Source organism: Lonchura striata, chromosome 2 (assembly GCF_046129695.1).
Source record: "Lonchura striata isolate bLonStr1 chromosome 2, bLonStr1.mat, whole genome shotgun sequence".
Lineage (NCBI taxonomy): Eukaryota > Metazoa > Chordata > Aves > Passeriformes > Estrildidae > Lonchura > Lonchura striata.
Window position 1 is genome coordinate 28,488,771 of NC_134604.1, and position 17,639 is coordinate 28,506,409.

Genomic DNA, 17,639 nt, shown 5'->3' on the forward strand with positions numbered 1-17,639 from the left:
GATACACAATTTGATAACTTAAAGGACTACACAGGGCACTTGATCATGCAGTGGCATCAGATGCTCTGACAATGGCAAAGGCAGATGCAAAGACATGCTAAACCAAAATGAACAAATTATTTCCCTAACATCCTTTAAGTAGATTGACCTAAATACCAGGAACCAGCAGGCAGAGTAGATAAACTCTCCTCAGAAGGTAAGACACTAAATACCTCAGGTAAATATACCACCTAATTTAGTGGATAATGTATAAAGTATCCTATATTCTGTAGTATAATCTAGTAGGAGCTTGGTAAGAGATAGAAAAGAGCTGAAAACAGATTAGTAGGTAATGCCCACAGCATTATCTAGAGATTTAATGTCCCTTGACCTTCCCTGAAGCCACTACCTCCCTAAAAGGCAAATTCATTTAACAACAATTCCCAAGTGCACACATTAAACCTCTGTGTATCCACACAGTGTAAGGGCCAAGTTCTTCTGCAATAAAGTTCTCTTCACTTGCATCCACACAATACCACTTGACAAAGGCTGACTGGAAAACTGCTCAATTTTATTATGACATTTAAGAGTGCAGTATGAAATTTATTTTGTACTGGAATGAAAAATAAAATTAAATCTTTCTATCCTTTTAACTATTCAGCATGGTTGCCAAAGTTGTTTCTAGTGTCAAACCCTCTCATGAAAACAATGACACCAGAAAAGTTTTGGCTCCTGAGCTGTTCCATTTTACACCAACTTCTAAAATTACTTTCGTTCAATAGGAATGAAAACAAAACCTTTCTAACTTGTATTAAGAACAGAATTCTATTGACATGCACATATAGAGTGAGGTTTGGTGTTGATATCTTTACTTTTGAGAAAGTCTAATCTTGACCACAACCTTTGTTATGGTGTTGTGTCAAAATCAATACACTTACACAAAAATAGGAAAGCTTTGATTATATGTTTCCACAAGAAATAAAAAGGTTTTCTTAAAAACACTCCTGACTAATGTTATGTTTGAAAATGTTTAGTTGAGTGTCCCATATTCTGTACTGGGTGTGCTCTTCTGCCATTGGCAGACAACTCTTCTGAGCTTGTACTTGGGTGAAAATATTCCTTCCTGTAAGTGTTACAACTCTGACGTTAGAAGTCCCCTTTCACATCAAACTAAACCAAACATTTTTGATTTTTCTACCCTAGGAGTTTACTGTAATGAACACAAATAAATGCATACTCCATATCCCTAGTGCTGCCCTCCTTTTAAAAAATCTTTTCTTTAGATATTTTTAGGCAAAATGTTGAGAATCTAAAAAAGGGACATAGACAATAGAACGATATAAGGTAATAGAAAGGTATAAGGTATTTAAGACCTACTGAAGAGAGGATAGGAAAGATATTTAGAAAGAACATTTATTTTTAACTTTTTAAAAAATGAAATTCAGGCCATTGGGGTGAGTAACAGAAGGTAGTTTTGAATAATTATACACATGCATACACATTTAAAAACATATATTTTAAATATATCTATTACCTAACTATAATTACATATAAAAATAATATATTTATACATATTACAATACACAAATATATATAACATTTCATTTTTATAGTAGGACCACCTATCCCAGGAAACACACACTCAGTTCCAATTTAAAGTGGACCTTTTCTCTACATCATAATGTGATCAGTGCTTCAAATAATATTATCAGCAGCAACCTGTACTTCATAATTACACTCTACACATTTCTGACAAAGCATAAATTCACAGGAATACTTGAAAACTGCTTTACATCCACTGCTTCCTGGCTAAATGTATTTCACTTTTTTCGACTTGGGCTTGTTAATTGTTATGTTCTATTATCCTACAGAAGTTCTTAATATATCTTGGTAATATATTTTGTTTTGGAAGTGAGAGAAGAGGAATCTGTTTCATGTACACCCAGAAAACTCAAGGATTATTCTGTAACTGCTACAGTCTATTTCCCAAGGATTATGGCATCATAGTTTTAGGGGGAAAAACAACAATAAAAATGAACCCAAAGGAAAAAAAAAACATAACATGTACAACATAAATAATTTTAAAACAATAAGATTCTTTTTTTAAGCAATTACCTTTTAGTCCTTTAAATGAGCTGTACAAAACAGGAGCTAATTAAGATTTAAATGCAAGCATTCAACTGAATTGGATTTTAATAGCAAAACTATGCATACTATGCCTTGCAAAAGAAGGATCTTTGGTTTGCTTATTGAAACTGCACAATTACTTGATATCTCAGAATGCCTGGTGATAAGGTTTGGCTGTTATGTATCTTGACAGTAAGCCTGGAGATTCTCCTGCTTTTATCCATCCAAAGGTTTGAGGTTTCTGAGCTGACACTGCTTCCCTGTCAGCAAGGAGGTAAAATAAAGTGAGGTTTTGTATGAAAACAATCTGCCATGCAGATCTGGAACAGGAGAATCAAACAGGTCTTGTGTTCACCCAGTGATGACAAAAAGTAGAATGATTTGTAGTCAAAATTTTGTATTATCTTCTGTTTAAGTATTTACAGTTCCAGTATGTGATCTGAAATCTAATGTTTGCTTGTTTGCTCATCACATGTGAATATCAGAGATAATTCACATATACCAAGTGGGATTACAAGATCCTGGATAATGTAATTTAAAAGTTTTCACTATTTCAGATTCAATGAAGAAAGGAAAAAAATAAGAGACAATAGATGCCAGCAGATATAAGGATGAGTTTATTTTTAAACTTTATCAGAGGAAAAAAAAATCATTAATATGGCATTGCTCTGGTATTAAATTGAAAAAATAGAACACTGATCCCAGAAACCCACTGATTCAAAAGAAGAGAAAGACTGAGCATACAGACTAATCAGCATTAGAGGTGAGGGAATAATTTAACAAAAAGCATAAGAGAACTGTGTAGCCAACAAGCATTAATTCCTTTGCTTGCTAAAATGTAGAGATAATGAAAAGCTTTGAATGACTTTGGGACCCCCCCACCACCAAAAAGCCCAGAGCAAAGAAGGACCAACAGGATCCTGTTGGATCCACGGGTGGTGTTATTTTCTACTTGAACTCTCTCTCTTCCCCCTCTCTCTTCTATTTCTAATTAATTGTTAAATAGAATCTGTACCATTGACTTTGGCATATGGCCTTGTTTGCACCTTAATTTGGGCAGAGGCATCTCTCAGTAATCATATCTTAACACTATAATATTTAATAGTGGCAAAATATCTTAATTACACATAATGTTATTACCCTTAATAGAAAACGGATCCAACAAACAGGTATATAAACAATAAAAAATACACCTGATAAAATACATATATTTTTAGTTGTAGGACTTGTTAGAAAAATTACACATGACAAATTATGAAATCTTTTGATATATTACAGGAAGCATAACGTTTTCCCTTTCATATATAAGTGAAAAAATTAATTCCTCAGCATCTTTATGAGAGAATCAGCCAATCATCATTCAATTAAGTGCTGGAATTAGTACAAAATTACCAAGCAGGACTCCTACTCCCATCAAGTTAGAAAAGGTGTTGGACATCTACTTCTCCCAGATTTGGAAATCTTTTAGCTACATCTTTATAAACCCTGCCCTGAGCCTCTTCACTTTGTACAATGAGAGTGATATGAGATACAAAACAATAAAATGATTGAGAGCCTGAAGGGGAATAACTTAGAGCAGAGAGCAGGAATTATTTTTAAATGATATATAATTAGCTTGCAATGTATCATGAGCCGTTTGTTAAAGGTTCTTGACTTCTAGGCACTGCAGACTACTGCACTGAAATTTATTAAAACCCCTGAATTTCAGTAGATGCACATTTTAAGACCAATGGCATAGGTCTTAAAATACCAATAACAATCGCATTGCTATGAATGTTATTAGTCCCAAATTCACACACGTTATATGTTCAAAGAACATTGAATATTAGGAATCTCACAGTACCCCTAAAACTGAATATGGAAACTTGTGGAAATAGCAGCATGTTGAATCCTGCCACAGAGAACTGTATGTGGCAATGATAGAAATGCTCCTTTCAGAAGAACTTTTCACAACTCTGTGTTTTGTGCCAACCTTGTATTTGTTTATCTTTGCTAGTGGAAGCAGTGAAAGAAGTGAAACGTTTGCCTGCTCAAACTGCACATGGAATGTATGTGAATATTCAGGAGCAAACTCTGCCCAGAGAGGTGGGATCTTAATTCTGTGGCAACATGATCGATCTTTTAATTTGCTGCAGCCTGAACGGAAACTGAGTCCAAGCAAAAGGTCAGAACAGGCATTTTATATTCTGTGTTAAAAGAGAGAAGGAAAAAAATGTCTTTGAGGAGTAAAGCAAGTAGCTAATGAGACACAGCACTGACAGCTGGAATTTAATAAGTGTCCACTTCACAAGGAAAATTGCTCTTAATAATTAAATACAGGTATCATACAAAGCTTCTGCTTAGAGCTAGACTTCAAAATCCTTCTGTCAAGTAGGACTGAAGAAGTTTTACATACCAGGTAATATAAGAGTGAGTTTGCCTGGGAGGCTAGTCCTAAATGAAGAGGGTTAATTGCATAAAATTCACAGTCCTTTCAATGGTAAATAATTCCAAAGGGACTTGTTCGGATAGTAGCCTGGCATTACTGAAAAACAGACCGCAGCTAAAATGTACTGTTATAAAGTTCACCAAAACCTGAGACACATAAAAAGTTTATTAGTCATTGCAGAAATAAAACACAAACAAAGTCTTTTTAGAGGGATCCAAAATTCTTTATGCTCCAGGTCTGTAAAGACCATAAAACTCTACCTGAGAAAATTTTAAACAATCTTCTAATTAATCACAGGATTTTATCGCCTCTCACAAGCTGTAAGTAAAACATTAACAGGGTAGAAGGAAGTGCTCTTTGTACTAAGCATGATTCCAAACCCTGCTGGCATAGCCCACTAGATGAATCAGGTTACATCAAACTGAGATTATAAAGGGTACTAGCACACAGAACAGTGTTTTATATAGGGGACTGCATACCCATAAATAAAGGTTTAAGTTTCTAAATTATTGTGAGCCTCTGAGACAGAAGAGTCTGACAGATTTTCTGTAATTTGAGACCTCCCCATTAAAATATGATCATGTAACATATCCCCAAATAATGAAACTCTCATCACTTGAAAACGTGTTTTGATCATCACCTAATCAGCAGTCCAACAGAATATTGCTGGTATCACAAAAACAAAGCAGTTTAAATATCTACATGGTTGAATGTTTTTAATAGCTAGAGCCAACAAATTTGCATTTACTCAAAAATGTTTAACAAAACCACACAGGTCCATACACTAAGTGTAAAGGAGCACTGACTCTGCAATACCTGTTTTAACCTACCTCATAGTACATAGGCATATCCTTAGCCTTTTTTCCCTTTTGACCCCCAGATTCCGTGATCTGCAAGTAAATAAAGCATTCTAGTGTGAGAAGATTTTTTGTTTATACAAAGTATTTTACTCATTATTCTCTTTTGCAAACACTACACTCACACTCCAAAACAGTGAGGTATCATCTAATTGCAACCCTGTGCCTTAGACAGGGAGTTTTCCTGATCAGCACCTTGAAGAAAAGTCTGTAACAAAACTTCATTTACAGGGAGCAGAGCAGCTTATACCACAAACTTTTCTTTTTCCATTTTTAACTCCTATGAATTAGAGCAATGAAGCCTGTAAAAAGAGAGTAAATCCTATGAGGAGTGGATGAAGGAGCTGAGGCTATTTAATCTGGAGAAATCCATCTCTCGGGGGAGACTTTCTCACTTGCTACAAATCCCTGAAAGGAGTTTGTAGCAAGTTGGGGATCAGCATCATCTCTCAGGCAACAAGTGACAGGATGACAGGAAATGGCCTCAAGCTGTGTCAGGACAAGTTCATGCTGGACATCAAGAAATATTTTTTCACAGAAAGGGCTGTCAAGCTGCCCAAGGAGGTAGTAGAGTCATCATCCCTGGACGTGTTCAAGAGATGACTAGATGTGGCACTTCGTGCTGTGCTTTAGTTGATAAGGTGGTGTTCAAATGTTGCACCCCACAATCTTAAAAATCTTTTGAAGTTTTAGAATTAACCTTAATGATTCTATGAATTAGTGTAATTTTTGAAACTTCCACAGAGTAGTTTATCAATACCACAGACCAAAGAAGGCAGGATCTAGAAGTGACATCTACAGTTTGGTTCATTATTAAAAGTTACTTTCTTGAAATACCTGTCTGTAAATATCTTCACACGTTACCACACTGAAGAGCTTGCGCAGTGGCACCTGCACAGCCAGAGCCAGGGCCTGGGTGTGGATTTCATCCTCAATCTTGGTCCCAACAACAAAAGTGATGCTAGGCTTCCAGTCATCCTATATTCCAAAATAAAATATTTAAGTCCTCTGCAGTCTCAAAACGTAATCTTGTAGATATGGCTTTGTCACTTGAACACATATTAAACATCACTGTATTAATCACTGAAATTGCATGCAACTCGAAAAAGCCCGCTTTGTCCCAAATCTTTCTGCCATCAGGTGGCAGCATTATGCTACGGAAAACACAAATGCCCACTAAAAGCCTTGGATCTGTACACACGCAAATGATGTATTAGCATCTCACAAAGATGTAGTAACTTTAAAATGGCATTTGCAGATTTGACAGTTCAGGTAGCAAAAAAAGAAGTGAATTTTGAATATATGTATTATTGTGATTATTCGATGTAGAAAAAAATTAACAATTTTCAGCTCCCTCATCCTGTGAATTAGATAATGCCCTGATACTATTTTCTGTACATCGTAGCATTATTTTATGATGTTTTATGAAGGTGTATTTATGCACAGTATGGCTCTTGTATGGCTTCACTAAATATTCTGAATCAAAACAAAATTACTTAACAATGGCAAGTTGTACACTACAATAATAAGTTAAAAACACTAGCAGTTTTCAAACATCTGCAGTAGAATACATTTTATTGTAATGCAAAAAAAAAAAATATTTTCAGCACTGAAAATATGCAGAACAAGAGAAGACCGGAACACTTTCTTTAGTGATGTGCATTCACAAAAGCTTAAAAATTACGTAACTTAAGCAACTTTTATTGGTTACTGTCTTTGACATTCCTACTGGAATCCCTTTCACAGAGTGAGTCACTATCTCCAGCACATCTAGATCTCAATCTAGAGTATTCTTTATCATCATTAGTGGTGGCTGAACTAGGAGCATTTGTAATGGTCGTGAGGTACAGGAATCACCGTTTTTGTTTTTTTCCAATGCATGTCTGCATGTGTACACTGCAAGGTTCCTACTGCAGCTGCATAAAGGTAAACATGGAAAGAGATTCAGTCAGATCAAGGCAGGCCCAGGACAGTCACACTGATCAGGACAAGGCTAAGCAGAGTCACAGTCCTGTGTGCATCACAGCAAGGAAAGATTTTAAGATTTAACACAGGGTGGTGAATTTAGGATATTGAATATTTTAATACATTTATATTATGTACAAAGTCCTTGTATGATAGGAACAAAACCTGAGCTGAGTTATGGTAAAGTGAGGAAAAGGACCATTCTAAGAAAAAGACTCAGATGGTAAGAGAAGCATTTTCTTCCAGTTTTATAGTACCCTTCTTAATTTGTTTCTTTTCTTAGCTGGTAAAAAGCCTACCCAATGTCTGCAATTTGAGTAACTGATGGCTTGGGATGGGAGAAAGCCACAGTTGACTTCAGTTTCAAAACAGTGCATGCTTGTATGGTGGGAAACAGTTTGTCAAACACTCAAGGTAACAAAGGATAACATCACATGAGTACGCCCCATTTTTCTAACCACAGAAGATTCAGAAAAACAAAAAAGATGTAAAGATCACCTGGGTCATTAAGTGAAACTGCAAGTAGCTACAGATCGGATCACTAATCCAAAAGGGTGTCTACATTTCCACATATCATGAACTTCCTTGATGGTTTATTGCAGTACAAGATAAACCTCAAGTTTTAAAAATTACGAAGTGCTAGAGAGATCAAGCATATCACTGATGCTCTAGGAGTGTTCAAACGTGGTGGAATTTATGAGTGTCCAGCTGCACTGGGGCAGCAGACACTGCTCATTGGAGAAGTGGCAGCAGTAGTGGGGACTGCACCAAGTGCACTGAAATTCTTTCTGCCTAAAGCTAGGTAGCTACTGGTGCACAGCACTTTGAAAGAGCTCTAGGTATTCTGTATCGTCAATGTACACAAGAGTTGCAGTGAATCTGGATTAAAGCTATCACTGTACACCTGACAAGAACTGGACAGTAAAACTTCAGCATTCTTGGAACAGAAAGTATTTAGATGCCCATGCTTATGTGGAAAAGCATAATTTTCTAGGCTCTCAGAAGTGAGATTGAAATGCTCCCATGTGGCAGTATCCTGGTGTTCCCAGTGCTGACCAGCAGTCACGGAATCTTTAGAATAACCAACTACCTGTGGTGTGAGCTAATGGAGTAACTGTTACCACTACATTGCCCACTTCAGCGAGGACCACCAAGAGAGGGAAACAAGGTCCAGTAAGTCTCTCAGAGAGATGCTGACAGCTCAAGAGCAGCAAGAATCAGGAATGTCAGGCTCTACTCAGGATCCCATGGTAAGCATGATTCAGCAGCAATACAGAGCTTACTCCCACAACTTCCTGCAGTTCTTCACATATACAAAAAAAATCTATCAGAGTTCTAAAGCCCTGCCTTATGCCTTCTTTAGTTCCTCCTTAAAACATGCTGATAGCTTGCTGCCCACCAATTAAACCTCCTTAGCACTGATTAATATCATTGCAACAACATCTGTGGAACCTGTCTTCTTATTATCCTCTCTCTTCTTATTTTTCCACCCCTTGGTAACAACTGTTTCTAGTTAATTTCTTCTTCCTTTTCCACTCTTTTTCCTGAGTTACACATTGTCTTAACGTTTCCCCCACCTGTGACTTGCTCCCCAGCTCTTGTCCTCTGTCTCCTTGTTCAGCTAGTCTCCAGTTTCATTATCCAATCCCAGTTCAAGCTTTCTCCAGATTCCTCCAGATTTCCTCAGATTCCTTCTCCAAATTCTTATTCTCTAGCCCATATAATAATTCCCAGGCATTTTCAGAGTTATGGTTGAGCAATGAGACCCTCCTCTTTCACAAAAGTACTATAAGCCTTTCTAAGAAATGAGAATTTTCCTTGTTTCCACCATGGTGTCCTCCTTCTCAGCAGCCTGTGACAAAGCACCAAAGCAAAACATCAGGGTAGGTCCTGTTTGTGCAAAATGAGTATTTAAAAAGGACTAAACAGGACTTATGCAAATAGAATTATCCAACTCCAGATTTTTATTATGCAAGAAGAAATTATCATCAGTGGGCCACACCATCTCCCCACTGAAAATGCTCTGCTTCAAAGAAACAAGGTGATAAAGCTCCTCCACGGAACATCTATGAGAATATTTATACTATAGGCAGACCATTGGTTAATACATTAAAATAAAATAAATGGAATAAGCCTCTACAAGATAACTGAACTGGTAGTGAAAATTATAACCTTACTTAATTCTACAGAAGTATATTCAGATTGATACAAGGTATTTAATACAAAAAATTAATTATTATTAGAGACAGCCTGTAGCTCTCTATTGCTAAATGAAGAAAAGAAACTGCTTTTCTAAAAAAAAGTGCAATACCTCGGAATAGGATATGGAAGTAGCTACTAAATATCTGAAGCAACTATACACATCTTCAAAGGCAATAATGATCTAGACTTCCCAAAGTCATTAACTACATGTCATCTATTTCTAGACTGACCGGTTTTAAAGCCCTTAAAGATCATTTTACAGAAAAGCTGCACACTGAGAACATGAATTGAACTCAATAGTCATTGTGCTGCATAAATACACAGCTTAAGGTGTTTAATTGATTAGACTATTTTCTGAGGTTAAAAATCGAATATTTTTGCAATACTGCCTTTATATTATCGATCCTGTAACAGTATCCTTAATGTTCAAGGCACTGAAAGGACAGAGGAGAAACAGACCCTGCTTCTACAGCTCACCACCTAAAATCACAACATAAAAATGTGAAGGAAAAGTAGTAAAATGTATATGGTTACTCTAAAAATATTTTCTCCCTCAATATACAACTGCTCCTCTACTTAGTTTTATTCTTTCAAATGTTATTGTAGCATGAAGGCTTGAGAAAGGATCTGAAAGAGGATAGATTAGTGACTCAAAGGCTACCTCAAATGACATTCCCAGCTTAATGAACAGGATAGAAAAACCATAAAAATAACTACTGGAAAATTATGGAAACAGTCGAGGGAGGTTGCCACTGAGAATTTAACATAAGCACTACAAAATGAACAACGAAGACCAAAATGCAGGGAGCAGATATCCCACAGAATCAACAATGCCAGTTCAAATGTGAATTAAAAACAAATTTAAGCTGGAAATGTGGTATTGGCAACTGAATATTGCTTAAGCAATCTGAAACAAACTCCAGTTAAGGGCAGGCCAGATCACTTTCATTGGAAAACATCCAGTGACAACCATTGCTACAAATGACACTGTCCTGGTTTTAACACTCCTGGCCATGTCAAGAGTTGCAATGCACCAAAGTCTCTCAGTGTTAGAAATAACCATCTGTGTGGGAAATTTCTGTGTCCCTCAGCTGGAGAGGCTCCAAATCCACAAGATCAACCTAATTCTGGAAGCTCCGTGTAAACAGCAAATGGTTGTCCAAAATCCTTGTTTTCACAAAACACAGAAGGTGCCTCATCTTCCCATGATTTTCCTTTCAAGGCTCCATTGTGTTCTTCTGTAATGTGATTTTTCCCAGCTCTTAAAAACCAGTACACATAGCCTGTATATCTTCATCACAGCAGTACTGGAATATCATAGCTGTGTTGAGAAAATATCTAACTTAATTCACATTGAACAAAAAAGCAGATGTAGCACACCATTTTTTTTCTTCTTTTTTATACATATCTTGTTTTCTCTGCTTCATTTCCTAAACACAAAAGGCCAGCTGTTCTAGGGAAGACAGTTGAACAAGTCAGGTATATGTTTATTTTTTCAGTACCAATTTCTAGATCTCTTTGGCCAAGAAAAGCATCAAGCAGCCATCTTACCCTCCTCCTATTTCCAGACAATCTGGGCATTGTAATTTTATTTTTGTGGTACTTACTGTTGTAGAGCTCTTGTTTTTTTGTTTAGTTGCTATTTTGGTTGTTTGTTTGGTCTTGTTTGTGTTTTTTGTTTTGGTGGTTTTTTTTTTTTTTTTTTTCAGGTTGTCTGCTTGTTTTCTTTGACTGTTTGTCTTTTTTCCCCTTAGGACAACAACAAGTAGGTTCATTTCATTACACCAGAATTTCAAATTTACCTGTAAGGGCTGAGAAGAATCATTTGAAAACTCAAACTCAAAACATCTAAGCATCACACATATTAGTGATTTATGAACAATTAAGAGTACTAACAACTCTAGCTAGCACTCTTTACTTTCAACAATGGGGGAGCTTGTAAACCAGTAAATACAACTGCCATTACTCAGAAAGGTTGTTTATCAGTTTTGTAGCCTTAAGGTTCCATCACTGCTTGGAAATCTGCAGAGCCACTTTAATTGCTGATGACACACCCACATTTACAAATGGATTTTGTTCTTAAGAGCCTGAGCTTTTGCTGTACAACATAGGCAAGTGAGAGAATATCAAAGCTCAAAAGAACTTTAATTTTTCTCTGAAGAGAAAGTAGTATGAATAGCAATCAAAACTGGAGCCATTCTATTCAGAACATTTTTAGAAGTTTCACAAGATTTTAAGTTCTATTTTCAGGCCCTAAAATGCTAATGAAATGAGAGAAATCATACAGATGGAAAGTCAGCACAGAATATGGCTTCTCACTGCTATGCTTAGTTATACCAGTTAATAAGAACAAATAATAAACGACAGTTATTTCAATTAAGGGCTGTATTTGCCCAGAATTCACCATTCACTTAGCAATTATTGCCCTTTAGCTACTTAACACATGCAAAGTTTAAAACTACTTAAGAATCTTAATTTATATTTTGCAATTTAATTCTTCTGTAGTGAGCCCAATCAAAATAGATAATAAATAGCTGAAGGCAAATACAGTTTGCAACTCCATATTCTTCTGCATAGCACATTACAAACAAAAAAGATATACATAAACCATAATGTGAGTCTCTGGAAAATCCGTATTTCCTCTGTATGTGTTTTTAAGTTGCGTGTTTGCCAGTTTTCACAGTGCATTTAGTAAAAGCAATTATTTGGTTAGTAAATACCATTTAAATCATATTTTAGTTAGTATACCCGTTCATAAAATCTTAACAGCACTGGTAAAATGCTTTTCATAGATTGAACTAATAAAATAGTGTAAGTCATAAACACATTAAAATGTGAAATTTCACCACTTGGTCTATCTGGTACAATTTAAAACCAGTTGTAGCAAATTCCTTTTGCCTCCAATAAAGGGAAAGAATATTTTTTAAATTGATACAAGCAGATCTAAAAATTCTTTACATATGAATTATGAGGAGAGCCATTTATTTACTTGATAGGAGTTCCTGTCATCTCCCAAATAATTTCAGATTCATATGGTATTTCAAATACAATACTGAGGACGAATAAGAAATAAGTTTTGTGCACTATGTCTAGTGAGATTTAAAATTCAAGCTGTTCAACACTCTCTTTTACAGACTGCTTTCAGTTCCTGAATTTTATATATTTGAGTTTAAACTTTGTATGTTGCACGATTACTGGGGTAGGGCGAGTGGGGGGAGGGAAAGTGTGGTTAGAGTATTTGCAGAATGAGATTTGATTTTTAAAAATCATGTTTATCCTTTAATAAAAACCCCTATGTGATTAAGTAGTTAAGATATTCAATGCTCTCTGTGTTCAAGAGGAAGGAATTAAATTTGGCAGCAGAACTGTACTTGTGTCAAAGATTTGCTTTTACAGAGCATGTTTATTTACATTATGTACACCCACATTTGGCCACACTTGATGAATCTTGATTCATACATGCTCAGAAGAGATTTGCTGGCATTTGACAGTTTTGCACCGAGTGTGCTCTTGCCCATGACTGTAAGAGCTGCATAAGAACACTCCTGCAGTAAGAAATTTCAGTGGCTGCCCAGCTTCTCAGAAGCCTGAGCTCAAGCTGACCGCAGCAAGGGGACAGTTCTTCCCAAGTTCCCAAGGCTCTGTCTGTGAACAGCACAGCAGAGAAAGAGAAATTAGCTTAACTGGAACAGAAGGCAGTCAGATGATACCAGAATTATAGAAACATGGAATCTCAAGTCAGCCCCCATGGGTACAGGAATTACTATAATCTTTAATTTGGTGATCACATACCTTTCCCTACAGAATTCTTGCCCCATTCAGTGAACATTCAGCATTTTTTCCATCTGTCTCAATGAGTGGTCCGGAATAATACCAACTTTGACATTTCCTAAATTTTGAGTATTTTATTTCCTACCTTTAAAAATACTTCAATATAATGGTTTGCATTTAAGAAATGTAATAAACTACATGTAGAGGCCGCAGAGCATACAAAGCACTTTGTTCAGTGAATTCACTACACAATATCCACAGCCACAATAAACACTACCATAAAAAAATATAATCACTAATTGGCACCTTGCTAGTAAGCACTGGAGGAAGACCAGGAACAGAGTAGGTGACGGAGACTGAACCTTCACCCTGTTCTTATGCTTCAGGGAGGTTTTCCAAGGGTAGGGACAAGATTCACAAGTAGGAAAAGATTCGAGCATCTTAGAACTCTACTGAAAAATCTGTGTTCTAGGGAAAAATGGGAAACAACAGCCTAAGCTATTCAAAAAGTGTTCTTGTTTGGCTAAGCTTGTATTATATGGTTACTACCAAATAAAAGTAAAAGCAAGTAAATATTTAAGAGATTTTTGGATGTCTGTGGCCTTTTCAGGAAAAGCAATTAGCCAGTTTAAAAGCCTCCCCTTGCATTAAAAGTTCCTCATATTTAACCAGTGTTGCTGCCATATTAAAAGAAAAAAACTCAACAAAACACAAACCCACATCAGCTAAAACAAAAAACTGCTTTTTTTTTCTTTCTTTTAAATAAGGCACAACAGGAATCCTGAAAACAAGGAAACCACGGAAGCAATTTGTCTCACTTGCAGAAGCTGTGCTAGATAAACACATGTGAGATAAATATTATTGTTTGCTAAACTACCACCCTATTTTAAAACCAAATTTTCTCTTGCAAGTCAAGATTTATGAGAATTACATTGCTTACACAGAACCTGGAAACCTAAATATGCCTTTAGATCCTCACACTCAGTAAAAGAAAAAAAAAATAAAAAGGGAAAAAAGTGCCTTTTAGCTGCACACACTTGGGCAGGAAAATTACAGCCTCACATTTTCAACGCTACAGTTAATGCTGTGTCAGCACCTCCATCAAGCCTCGTTGTTCAGCAGCTTATAAAAAGTTCACTCCGAGCCGAAACCTGGCACCCAGAGCCCAGAAAGGAAAGTGCCGAGGGAGGAGGAGCAGAGAAACCCGCAGGGCCGCGCTGATGGCGGGGGGCAAAGGGGCAGGTCCCGCACACCGGGACCATTCCCGGCCCTCCCGGGGCCCCCGGAGCCCCCGGCCCGGGGGAGCACCGAGCCAACTCCAGCCCGCTCCCGCTGCCCCTCGGCTGCCTTCACCTCCTCGAGGCGGGCGGACACCAGCGCGGCCTCCCAGCTCGGCAGCCCGGGCAGCGGCGTCTCCAGGCCGGCCTTTGCGCGCCTGGAGCCCATGGCGCTGCGCCGGCCCCAGCCCCGCCGGCCCCACGCGTCGCCCCGGAGACGGCGGCGCGGGCGGGGCCCGAGCCCGGCCTGCGGCATCGCCCCGACGGGAACGCCCGCGCAGCCTCGGGAAGGGCTGCCACCGGTGCCTGTAAATACCTAAAGGGGGTGTCAGAGGGTGGAGCCGGGCTCTGATCGCGGAGGCCAAGCCACAGGACAAGAGGCAGCGGGCAGAAACTGATGCCCGGGAAGTTGCACTTGAATGTGGGTGAGAGCTTTGCTGTGCGGGTGGCCGCGCACTGAAACAGGTTGTGCCGGGAGGTTGTGGAGTCTCACTCGCTGGAGATAGGCAAGAACCATCTGGATGTCCCTCTGTGCCATGTGGTTCTAGAAACTCTGCTTGAGTAGAGAGGTTGGACCAGATGATCCACTGTGCTTCTTTCTAACTTGATGGATTCTGTGCATTCTGTTGGCGCTTTTGGGTACTTTCACTGTCAATTTTGAGACAACAAGCAGCCCCCATCATGGCCACCCAAAGGAGAGGCCTCACTGAGGCTGTGTGGGGAGTGTTGGTGTGACACGCTTACACAGACACCAAGTGACACATCTCCAGGGCGCCAAGTGACACATCTCATGCCCAGGACTGCATAGCAGCACCCGTGGCAGCTCTCGGCGGAGAGTGAAGGAGCCAGCTCGGGCACAGTGCCGGAGCGTGGCCCGAGCGGCGAGGTTGGGGGACGCAGATGTGGGCAGCCAGGCCTGCTCCCAGGCCCTAGTGGCTCTCCAAATACTACCATATGTTACGGCACTGGGACCAGAAGGGGAGAGGGAGGCACTGTTGGGAGAAAACAGGAGAGCTGCCAAGATAAAGAATTCATTACAGAGGAGTCATGTTGTGATCTCACACTGGAGACGAGTGAAATATTCTGTGTGATTTAACATTTGGTGAAAATACCCCAAACCACATGCTGCCCTTCCCCCACCCCCTTATACCGACTGGTGTTGCTCAGAGCCTCCAAATCTTTATTTTATTTTCATCAGAGCTTAAAACCCTGCTGTGTAGTGTGTTACTGCCTTAGTCAAGATTTCGTTCTGGGATGATACTGACCTGCTGTATGTGCTGTATAAAACACCTTTCATTACACAGCGTTAGTGAAGGAGTAGGAATTTAGCTTCATAGGGGACATAACAGGCAAGTCTCTCATCTTTTTAGTTTGCATAAAGGTATCTTCCCAGTGTTTCTAAATAGTGATACAGTTGGTAACGTGGGAAAACTGCACAGTAGATTTGCCAACATCCATTAACATTTTCCCCCAACCCATCTCTTGGCTGGTGTCCATTTTTCTACTTTTGAGTTTTTCTTTTATTTTCCACAAAAACCAAAAATCATGCTTTGCTTGTTCAAAGAAACAGGCTGCATGACATTCCCACAATATCCTTTTTCTTCACTAAAGTCTTGGATGCACAGCCTGTGCCTGCTAAGTTGCACTGACAAGAGTATGGAAAAGAGAAATGGGGAAGGACCACCAGCTGATGTAGCAGAACAATAGAGAGGTTTGGGGTTGAATACACAGATAACGTTGCTAAATATCATAACTATGAACCACCCCTCAGATTTTTCATGGTTCAGTTTTCAGGAAATACATAAATTTCAAGAGGAGTGACAGGAGAGGGTTGTGCATCCAGATCTTGATGGTGTGGCTGGAGTGTGTGTTACCATGAATTTGGTGGGAAATGAAAACTGTTTAACTATGCCTATACCTGGATCTGTATGCTCAAATCACTGGAAGGTTAAAAACCAGAGAGACCAATGTTAGCCAACCAACAGCTCTGAGAACACACACAGTGGCTGGGAGAGCCATGAGCTGGACTGTTTATATCTACTGTGGGTTTGCTTGATGCATGAGGACTATTAGAAGGAAATGGTTTTGTTCTGCTGCTTACCACCTTAGAAAATACATCTTGATAACTTATTTATTATTGGCTGCCATGGCAGATAGCAAGTCCAACTGAAGTAGGACTGCTGATCACTAGGAGTTGATACCAGTTCATTTAAAATTACCTCCACCCCTCTCATAAACAAAGGAGAGGAAGAAATTGTATTTATGCTCTATTACAAAGGGTTGTAGTGTATAAAATGGGTTATCCATCAGCGAAGTCAGCTGAAGACATGTCCTGTTTGGCTGATTGTCCCTGTCCATTCTGTTGTGCTGCCAAAGATGCTTGTAGGCCAAGCTGTGAACCAGATCACTGAAACCCCTTGGTTAAATAGTGAAACAGCCAGACAAATCAGAAATACTGGGGAAGCTGCAGCCTTTGTTTCCTCCCAGTGGTCTGGACTGCACAACATCCAGCTACACGTTTTGCAGCTGAGCCATCTGAAAAACTTCAGCTTCCTTCTGATAACTAAAATATGAAGCTGCTGCAATCTCAAGACTTGTATTAGCAAACCTGAATGTAATTCAGCTGTACTGATAAGCCTCTGGTTAGATTCCGAGAGACAGTATGCATTGATGTACCTTCACAGAAAACAGGAATGTGCAGATGTAAGCTGGACATTTCCAAGAAGTGAAATTTGGTTGAGGGCAAGAGTTAATGGGACTGTCTGTGATGACTTTGTGTGTGACAGGAATATTTATGTTGAGATTTTCAGGGAGAGTGGCAACCTGAAAATGCCAAGATCAGCCTTTAATTTTTTGGCTTATTAAAAAACACCACTTGTGAATACATGTGTGGAGTAACTTAAGGCATGAATTTACAGTACACTTGCAATTCTGAATAATACTCTGTGTAAATAAAGTGTAGCTGACTTTTCCCTGGGAGACAGGTTAGCAAGCCTGTGTGTTGTGAGTTTATACAGCAGGGTAAGAAAGCAT

The 17,639-nt window shown here is 38.7% G+C and overlaps 1 protein-coding gene across 1 annotated transcript in view; it reads right to left on the bottom strand.

The window, feature by feature from the left end:
* Positions 1-14,782, bottom strand: part of SPAG17 (sperm associated antigen 17) — an 87,139-nt gene extending 72,357 nt beyond the window's left edge. Inside the window, exons 1-3 of the mRNA XM_077781247.1 lie at positions 14,683-14,782; positions 6,229-6,369; positions 5,365-5,424 (exon numbers count right to left, since the gene is read on the bottom strand). Of these exons, the coding sequence (XP_077637373.1) occupies positions 5,365-5,424; positions 6,229-6,369; positions 14,683-14,775 (294 nt within the window). The 5' untranslated portion in view covers positions 14,776-14,782. The remainder of the gene's footprint in view (positions 1-5,364; positions 5,425-6,228; positions 6,370-14,682) is intronic.
* Positions 14,783-17,639: the final 2,857 nt, after the last annotated feature.